The sequence below is a fragment of the Hydra vulgaris genome, chromosome 12 (assembly GCF_038396675.1).
Source record: "Hydra vulgaris chromosome 12, alternate assembly HydraT2T_AEP".
Classification (NCBI taxonomy): domain Eukaryota; kingdom Metazoa; phylum Cnidaria; class Hydrozoa; order Anthoathecata; family Hydridae; genus Hydra; species Hydra vulgaris.
In genome coordinates this window covers 86674357-86685029 of record NC_088931.1, presented here as the reverse complement: position 1 = coordinate 86685029, position 10673 = coordinate 86674357, and the positions used below count along the sequence as shown (strand labels likewise).

The 10673-nt window shown below is 31.0% G+C and overlaps 1 protein-coding gene across 1 annotated transcript; it reads right to left on the bottom strand.

Moving 5' to 3' along the window:
- Positions 1-6397: 6397 nt before the first annotated feature.
- On the bottom strand, positions 6398-8764 carry LOC136088437 (uncharacterized). The gene is made up of 4 exons (XM_065812147.1): positions 8722-8764; positions 8273-8560; positions 7543-7733; positions 6398-6436 (listed from the first exon to the last, which is right to left on the bottom strand). Exons 1-4 carry the CDS (start codon positions 8762-8764, stop codon positions 6398-6400), a joined length of 561 nt encoding a protein of 186 aa, XP_065668219.1.
- Between the last annotated feature and the right edge of the window lie 1909 nt (positions 8765-10673).

Sequence of the window (10673 nt, the reverse complement as noted above, 5' to 3'; positions counted from 1 at the left end):
TGATGTGCAGTGGTAAAACCGCATGTTCTTGTCCTAAGTTACAGCATTCTATAATACATAGGAGAAAACTCGGTGAATTTACTTTTAATAATTATTCTTAGTTAAAAATACTGGTTATCCTTTTACCGTACGAACAAAACGAACAATATCAAATTTTTCTTCCTTTTTTTTAACAATTTAGGCGATGCCGATTTATTAACTTTATTAATTCAATAGGATGTAAACATATTACACTCAAATATATGTTTACTTTTTTTAATATTTTTTCACATTGCAATTTAATTGTTATATAGTCCTTAAAAATTAAGATATCAACTTATTATATATTACATATTTTTTTATGACATTTTTATCTGATGATTATTAATATTTTTAGGTTTTTTAAAAAATGAATAATTTCATAAGTAACATCACCAACTATGAAGAAAAAATCAATTTTGATAATTTGGATACGAAATATCCATTTCTTCTGTCGACTGGTTATCGACTTGGCTAAACAACGAACTATTATTAGCTCAAATTTCTATGGAAGACATTTAATATCGAAATGAACAATCACAAGTGGTTTTCTAATTTTTAAAAACATTTAAAAAACATTTTTCGTGTATGCCAGAGGCAAAAAAAAATCTAATGGCATACATGCTAAAATATAAATTTAACATTCATATACCAATTGATTAATATATTGTTTTTTTGTATTTTATTAGCGAATATATTTTGTAGTTTTTTATATTGATTAATATCTTTTTTTTTAATAAACTTTTTATGCTGTTTACCTTTTTGTACCCATTTATGTACTGGATTTCCTACCACGCCGTTTTTTAAATTTTAATTGTATTTTTGTACTTTTGTTTTGTTGCTCGTTTTTCGTACCAAACTGTTTTGCAATCCAACTTTTGCTCATTCAAAGGAACATAGTGCGCAAGGTCGTGACGATTTTTTCATGAGTTTGCTCGCAAATCGCTATAAATGCGCAGTTCTTACTTTTCGCTTTTATAGCTGCAACCCTAACGCCAACCCAGGACACTATACACAGTTTCTTTCATTCTTTTTTTTTAATTTAAAATATTCTTTAAAGAAACTCTTTGCAAAATTTAAATTTCAGTACCTTTCATCTGCAATCCAGTTGACTCAGCTTTGCATTCCGTTTAATTACGTTCGTGATATATCCCCGTAAAGAACTGATAAATAAAGTAGACCTGGTAAACTAAGTGTTTTTATTTCTTTACCTTTGCTCAAATTGAAATTAGTCGCAGTTAGTGACAGCCACAAAAACTAAAACGCGACTTGTTTAAGTCTATTTCTATTTTTAAAATTTTGAACAATATTTTGAAGTGCTTACTTTTAAGAATGAGTTGAAAAGTTGCAGACGGTGAAAAAGTGTTGAACTAGCAGATAAAACTACATTTATGGTATTTTTAAGGTATTATTTATTACATAGATTTCAAAGTTCTATACTATAAAACCATTTTTTTTATTTACTCTCAAGAAAATTTAAAAACAAAAAGTACATTAACAAGTTTTTGTATCAGTATCCTGACAAGTAACTTTATTAATTTGTAATTAATTATTGCTCTTGCAAATACATATTTGTAAGAACAATAAATCCATAACAGTTGTTTGTTTGCTGTGTTAGTTTTCTGATAATTATAAATTCTTTTCATGAAAAGAAATTCCTTATTAACTCTTGGGAAGTGATGAAGTCTTCAACATTTACTACATTAAAATTTCACAAATTAGGCTTTTATGTTAATTGATTTTGTCGAATGTTTTAAATTTACCGTTTGAATTTATAGCTTATAAAACAAATAGCTTCATAGAACTGCGACATATTTTGAAGAATAACATATCTCGCTTTAACAATTTTACACGCTACTCTTTTCGATGTTCCTCTAATCAACCGGTATAAACTGTGGATCAAAAACAAATAAAAAATGCAGCAAATGTCATCTTGCATCATTTTGTTGTAAAAAATGTATTTCAGCATCGTGGAAAAAACTTAAGCTCATGTGTGTTCGTGCGTTCTCTACCAGATGCACTAATAAAAAAATATTTAAATTATCAGCACAAAATCTTATGGTGTATGAGGAGGAAACATGTATTCATACATTGACAATAGATAAAAAAAGAGACCGTAATCGCATATATTGTTGGTCGATATACCAATGATAATCATACGTTAGAGACGATGAATGAATTTTAAATTAATTTGAAAACAGTGTTGTCGGAAATGAAGATATCATTCCGCCGCACATTTACGGAACATTAATCGAAGATACTTTGACGCAAGATCCATTCTTCGAGTTAGCATCGGGTGATCTCAGTAAAGGAATTATTAAAATTTTAGATGATCATAAGCGATGCAACGTGAAAATTATCAAAACATCTAGTATCAATGTTCTTCAAGTACGCACGACAGGCGATCTCAAAAATGGAGATATAATATATTTAGAAAAAAATGCTTTATCTTAGATTAAAATGTTAGCGGGAATATTGATAAAACATTCAACTTTTAAAAACGTTTGGACCGCAAACAAGCTCCTATTGAGTCAGGGGTTAGTAAACAGCAACTCAAACATAATATGACAATATCATCCAAGATACTGCATGGACTTTGTTAACGCAAGTCTGAGAAACCTGAGAAAGTTTCAGACTATATAAATAATTTAGTCGGGTTTCGTTCTAAACTTAATAACATATATATACATATATCTAAACTTAATAATATATATACCGACGATAATATATATATATATCGAACATTTAGATTTATATATATATAACGAACATAATTTACTTAATTTATTTTTCTTGAAAACGATTGCAGATTTATTAGCACGCTACCTGTTAATTACTTAATAGCATATTTAATATATAATAAATACTTAAATATAATAGATACTTAATAAATATAAGATACTGAGAATTAATGTACCTAAACACCAGTTTAAATACAATATCGACAAAAAAATTGATTTATTTTTTAGCAACAAAATTATGAAAAATGGATTGCTAGAACGAAAATTAGCTATATGCATAACATGCAATAACAAATGAATTGCTTGTAATGAAACTATGTGATAGAATAACTGGCTAGTATATACAATTACCTTTAAAAGTAGTATAAAAATATATTTACTAACACACAAATCTTTATCTTTGTAACGCTTGCTTGTTGCAATCATGACAGTTCCAGATTACACCATCCTTCTCATATATAAATAGCGCCTGGGGCAATCACCGATCTCGCGCCCTCCCCCTTCCCCTGCCCCCCCCCCCCTTCCTTCCCTCTCTCCCACATAAAGTGCTTAATTAAAATTTTTTAATAAATGATGACACAAACTTTTAATAAAACTTTATTATTTATTATAAATAAAGAATTTTTTATGTAACATATATTACAAGTTTATATTTCTAGCTTTAATCGCTGCAAATTTCTTAACAACATTGTCAAAATCAATTTCTTCGGTAATTTCTCGCTCTATGCTTAGTAAAGCGAGATCACAGAGACGGCTTTGGCCCATCGAAGCTCTCAAGTAAGAGTTAATCAGTTTAACTTTACTAAATGATCTTTCACAACTAGCTACAGACACAGCTATTGTTAGCAATGTTTGCCATGCTATACGGACATTAGGGAAAACGTCTTTGTCTCCATATTCAACTATAAACATAAGTAGTTGCTCGGGACTTGATATTTTTTCCTTACGGCTAGTAAGCAGCATTCTATAGTCCAAAATTTCTTCGCTCAGTTCTCGTCCATTCACATCAGAATTGTAGACTTCGCCAAATTTTTTACATTGATCTTTTAAAGTGATTCATTTTCGTATTAAGGTGGTTATCAGGTAAAAAAAACATTTTTTGATTGCCAACTTAATCATGTACCAAAATTAGTTTAAAAGAAACATACTTATTAATATAATTAAAATCGCTTAAAATTTTTTTTTTTTTTTTTTTTTTTTTTTTGCTGAATTAGCATTAAATGCAAAAAAAGTCAATGAAAAAGGAAACAACATTTTCTCAGCTTCTTTACGACATTATAAGCTAAAAATTACAACACTGCTAGATTATAGTGTAATAAACAAAAGTTTACTAGAAAAACTAAAAATTTGATTATTTTTAAAATGGCAGCTTTTTCAATATTAAACAAAATTATTGATACAAAAACCCCAGGTAAAATAATAATATATTTAAATGGAAACAAGTTTAAGCTTAGTTCTAGTAAGCTATTGTAGTTCTATCTATAAAGAAACAACCCTGAAAATTTGAACTCAATTGCATATCTGGTTAAAAAGATATGAATGATTTGCTCTTCGCAGTCAGGCAAAAAAATACAATTGAGAAATCAAGCTTCAAAGTTTAAAAACAATTTATTAATTAAAAATTCCCTGAAATATAAAAGTCAACTCCCTCTTTTTCTTTTTCCTTATCAATATAGCCTTTCCTGATACATCTCCTTTTCCTTCTAGTCATTTTTTGTTTAGGAGTTGAATTTTTAATCGTGTTCTTTACTCTTGATAAGTCCTTCTTCCACGTTCCTTGGATCATAAAACTTCCAGGGGCAAGCTGCAAATGTTTAAAAGTTCTTGTGAAACCTCTTAAACCATCATTGTAATTTATTACAGCTGAAGCAAAACCCATATCTAGTACCTTTTTTGTAACAAAAATGTTTTTTGGGCACTTTTTCCAGATTTTCTGGTTGAACGCTTCATTTGGATTTTGTGTTGCACCATCCAGGCATCTTGATAACAAATCATCCGATCGTAGTGCCAAGAAAGTGTCTTTAAGAATACTTTTAATAACAATAGGCAAATTAATTGATGGCTTATAATTTTTGTCGTTCTGCCAATACTTGCACCAGCTTTCCTTTGAACGCGGACAAAATTGGTGTCTCTCTTCGCTGTTGCTTATATTAGAGCAATGCCACAATACAGCCAAAACAGATTTTTTCATATTGTACAAGGCTATAGTACTGTCTCCACCCCATGCTTCTAAGGTATTTTGCCTAATGCTCATGCCATAAAAGTTTTGCATTTTATTAATGATCTTATCTGTCAACCTTCCTTTCCCTGATATCATTTTGTTGTCTTCTAACTTTTTACCTTTTAAGTCACACCGCATTTGACGTAACCGGGTGCCAAGGCGTTTTTGGACATGACCAACACACTCTATCTTTACTAGGATAAGATCATCTCCGTATGGCTTTGCCTTTACAACATTCCTATAGGATTCAGTGTCTCCATCTCCTATATAAGTAGAATAGCGCACGTTGTACTTTGCCAATGATTCTGTAAAAAATGATAAAGCACCTGCTGATTCCTTGGTACCTGATGATTGTAAGTGGTTAAGGTCACAAACATGTGTCTTCAAAAATTTTAAATAACCGCTTTTATTACTCTTACTTTGCCACAAAGCACAGCCACGGCAAAACTTTAAAAATACTTGGTAATCAACAACTTTACGGTTAGCTTTTGCAACAGCAGTGCATACACCATTTAGAGATGAATGACCGTGTTTCTGCCATGAACCGTCAATTCCAATTTGTATAACAACAATATCATTTTCAGCAACATTTGGAAAGTCTTTTTGTCTAATCTCTGTCACAGCATCCTTCATGCTATCACAAGAAGCAGCTTCATAAAATTTTAATAGGTCAGAGTTTATTTCATTATACGAGAACAAACTCATTAGTGGGGGCATATTCAAAATAGATGCAAATGTTTTCATTGCCTCTTGACCTCGCCCAATTTCTCTAAAGGCCATAACAGTTCTCACATTAACTTCTTGAGATTTTACTCCTCTAGTATCTCTATCAGGCATACTAAATGCTCGTGATAAATTAAAGAAGAACGTCCATTCACAAGCTGCACATTTAATACAACATTGTATTGAAAATCCATTTGCTTTTTCATCAAGATTTTCAAGAGCAATATCCTTTGAATTGCATCCACCACAGGATCCAATGCTACAAATTAAATCTTTAAACATTGGGAAATGAAAAAAAAAGAAAAAGTCGTCGTGTTTCGTTAAAGGTTGATCAGCTTTATCTAGAGAAATGTTCAACTTTGTTAAATTAGCACTTGGCAATGTATTTATTCCATCTTTGTTTGTATATTTTGCAGGCTGTTGCAAAAAATCCTCAATTGCTTTCTTGGTATATATATTAGCTTGAAAAACTCGTTTAACTTTGCTAAGTTTAAAACTTTTATTCTTTGCCATAATAAAGCCTTTTTTAACAACTTCAAACTTTTTCCTCTCTGCTTAAAAAATAACATCAAAACATACTACTTTGCTTTATAACTCTAGTTCAAAAGTTTAGTTAATTATACAGACCCAAGAAAATAAATAATTATTTAAATCTAGTTCTAAGGATAATATATCTATAAAAAAAAATTGGTTGCTATGAGGTTGCTAAGTAAAGTTTTTTTACTCTTACCAACTAAAACAATTTTTTACATTTTTTTTTTTAATAAACCTATATCATGTTATATATGGTTGAAAAGCCAATTAAATTTTACACAAAGTTGGCTAATAAACTAAAAAACACTTTTTTTCACAAAAATCGCTATTTTTTTACCTGATAACCACCTTAAAGCACAACCCTTCCACATCAAGAAGAAAATAATCATTAATCGAAAGCTTTTTGTTTTCAATTCATTGAAAAGAACGTTGACAGTCCCTTCTATTACCCTTTCTAATTCTTCTTTTGCTGTTAACCAAACATCTCTAAACATTTCGGCATCCATTCTTTTTTATTCTTCTTTGACGTCTTTCAACACACCATTCGTTGCACATTTGAACTTCTTCTTTTATTTAAGTCATTAACTAAGACTTCTCTCTCACTTTGGAAATAATCTTGGAGCGATTTCAAATCTAAAGCTGCATTACGAATTTTCATTTTAGGGTCCTGCAACCTCTTTTGAACACGGTCAATCCGGCCAAGAATCTTGGTCGAAAACCCTAGCAATGTGAGAAATTCATACGTTAAAATTCTATTATAAAGCTGCTTTGCAGCCCTTCTCGTTACATTTCACGCGCTTTCGTCTACCATGAAGTTCTTAACAACTTCCACTATTTCGTCTATATAGGTGTGTGCAGGTTTTACTGATTCTGTTTTGGCGCTCCACCTGGTATTGGAATCGGACTTCAATGCACAACATCTTTAAGTTTTCGCCATCGTTGAGTTGTTCTTGAGAAAAAAACGTAAAGCTTTTTTTTCCAAAAAATAACCTTCATTACTTCTTCTTAAGCCGCATGTACGCCTACCAAGTTAAGACTATGATTGTCACAATCGACAAATATTGCAAGGTTGTTTTTTTCCTTTATTTTTTGATGCACACCACTCTTGTGAACAGCGATAACGGCAGCATTGCCAAAGCATTGTGACCTGTACTTTTCTACCTTCATATCGTCTTTTTCTAATTGCTCCAATATTGTTTGGGCTAATCTAGCTGCATCCTTATCGCTGATTTGGATAAAGCCAAGTAAAGATTCTTATATATATCCTGTTTTTTTCTCGAAATCGATCTCGACTCACCTACATACCTCAGACATGTGTTCGCGATGGGCTAAATCTGGAGTTGAGTCAAACATTAGCCCATAATACTTTTCTTTATGTATCTTTTCAAGCAAGTTAGCACGAACAGTGTATGCTATGATGTGAATGAGCTCGTTCTGAATCTTGGGTGAAAGATATGTAGTTGATCCAGGATGGCTCTCCGCAATTTTTAAATGATCTTTAATAACAGGATCAAAATTGGAAAATAGTTTCAGTAAACCAAGTAAACTTCCTGAGTTAGTTTTTGATTGAAGTGATTATCGGTGTCCTCACAAACCTAAGTTTTGCATTGCATGGTATTTGATGCAGTGCAACAGCCTTTTCAAAATATCACACCACTTTTGATTTTCTCTTTGAATTAGTTGTTGAAGTTCTGCATCAATTATTCCTCTATTGTAAAATAAATTTCTTTCCAGTTCTTTCCATTGGGTACAGCATTGTCTGTGGTTTTTTGAATTTTTATGTACATTCATTTTCTCAGGTGCTTTCCAATGATTAAATCCGCTTTCTTATTCCAAACTAGATTGGTTTTCGCATTTTAAAAAAAGAGGAGAGCGAAAACAAAAGGCAGATTTTTTAAAAGGCGAGTAAACCAACCATGTACGCATCACTCGCTCACCGTGACCATTTCCTAATTTTTTAAAGAACCAAGTTTTTTCATTGAACGATTGCTAGTCGGCAGAAAAGGAACTTCGATGTTTTCGAAATGTTTAAAACCTTGTTTAATAATTTCAATTTTCAATACATCAGTTATGATTGCTTTTCCTGTTTCTTGACTAAACATAAGAAATCCGATGTCGTGTTCTCTAATAATTTTAGATATAGGACATTTAATTATTTGAACGTTTCCGGATATCAAGTATTTATCTTCAACGTCATCAATTTTCATTTCTTTGTCAAATTCAGGCCCAACTTCTGTTTTTTGAGAAGTAGCAAGGATTTTGGAATTATAACTAAAATTCTTTGCATCGCCATCAATAGATGCCGCAACTAATTCTTTTTTGCCTGAATATAATCAAGTATCTTCTAAATCTTAAGACCTTGCGCTTGCGGAATTTTCTGGATTACCTAAAGAAATAGTGCTCGTGCTCGATTTCTGAAAAACGTCTTAAAAACTTTGCTGCTTTTTTCTTTTTCTTTTGCCTATAATGAACGTCGTTTTTGACCTGCAGCCCCATTTTCCTTCTTTCTGTCAAAAGAACGATTCATGGTTCTCAGATAATTATTTTTAAAATTATTTAGAATTTGCTATATATAATTGATAAAAGCAATATATTTTTTAATTACCTCAATATATCTCAACAAAATATTTTAGAATATATTTGTAGAAGACGAATCCAGTGATTCATAAGGCGCCCATGCAGGCAATACCAGGCGCCAGTGTATATTTCAGTTTTGATTTATTTAGGGTGGGTCACCCCCTTTAAATTTAACTTTTTTTTATAAATGTTAAAAACTTGTTTTTTGTTTTTTATATAAGGAAATTATGTTAAAACCTGACCTCTTTTAAAGAAAATTGAAATTTGCATTTTTTGATGCTGAGTCAGCAGAATTTGTCCAAAATTTTACCTTAGCTAAAACAATAATATCTTGACTAAACTATGGACTAAATATACCATATTTTGCCAAAATGGCAGCTAAATAGTTGCTCTAGGGCTAGAACTAAAATTTTTTCCAAATGTTGAAAATAACTAAAACGGCAGCACTAAACGTGCAGAAATTGATTTATTGCCAGTGTCAGTCTGACAAACTACATTTAAACTAACTTTAATATACTTGAAATACTATATATCTAGTTCCAGTCCTTATAAATAGGTTAATAAACATTTTGTAATAATTTGAAGATAAATGCCTAATCCAAACTGAAGATATTAACGTTTTCGTGAGAAAAATTTCATATTTTTTGATACTTTTAAAGCACATAATATTAAAAATATATTATGAACTTCGTACTTCAATGTTCAAAAAAAAAAATAAAAAAAATATTTTTTTTTAATTTTTTTAAGGGAGTGAGCCACCTTAAAATATAATATGAAAGTCTTTCTTACTTTTCTTTCTAAATTTCATTAAAAGTCGTCAGCTGCACTTACTTACGCATAATTTGCACACACTTGCGCAAGTTGCACACTTGAGGCTGCGGAAAAGCGCCTCCTTATAACATATACTAATAAAGTTTTAAAGTTTATTTTAAAACTTTAAACTACTTTAAAGTTTTTTTTAAATCTTAATTCATTTTATATAATTCTTGCTTATTGTATCGCAACCAAGCCTTTTTTGCGCTCCTTTCAGGTTGGCGCCCATGACACGTGCCCTGCCTGCCCTACCCTAGATACGCCACTGCAGATAAAATATAAAGCGCATCTCCCATTTTGTGTTTTGTTTCTGTTCTGTTATTGTAAAGATATTTATAAAATAATTATAGCCTAAAACTTAATAACTTAAAAGTAATAGTAAAATATAAAATACAATTTACTTTTGTCAAAAAATTATCCAACAATGCACCTGTTAAAGATGTGCTCATCTCCTAGAGTCCAAAATATTTGACACGAGCAATGTAAAGGAAGATGAAACGTCTTTCCTAGGTATCTTCTAGAGATTGAATGTTGAGATTGAGAGAGTTAATGGAAGTTGAGGAGATATTTAATAGGTTGTTTAGCAAATAGTTTTTAAGATGATTCGTCATAGCACTTTGTTCAAACATTAAACTAACTCATGGAGTACACTGTGTTTCAAGTATCTGGCATCCCCAGGCAATAGATAACAGTCTACACCATTAATTTGCTGTTGAGTTGGTAAAACCTTCATCGCAAGTTTTTTTTTTGACAATGTGAAAAAAAACATATTTGTCTTTAAGTTTTAATACTTATTGAACCGTGGAAAAGGCTATGAAAAATGTATAACTCACCAGGTGTGCAATCATACGGGGTAACGCACATCCAGTGTAGATTTCTATCTACACTGGATGTGTGTTATCAAAAGGATTTGTACAAACGGAATGCTCTGATAAATATAAAAAAAAACTTCAGTGAAATTTACAATTGTCCATAACAAACACCAATGCTTCCACATCTGCATTTCTAACTGCTGGTGCCAACAGTGTAGTAATTAAATTACACAA

Coding starts and splice junctions, on each gene's coding strand:
- LOC136088437 (XM_065812147.1), bottom strand. CDS start 8,764: ATGAATCGTTCTTTTGACAGAAAGAAGGAAAATGGGGCTGCAG. Junction 8,561..8,721: donor GAAGGAAAATGGGGCTGCAG/GTCAAAAACGAC, acceptor GATTATATTCAG/GCAAAAAAGAATTAGTTGCG. Junction 6,437..7,542: donor ATCGCGAACACATGTCTGAG/GTATGTAGGTGA, acceptor AAATTGTTTTAG/TTGGTAAGAGTAAAAAAACT.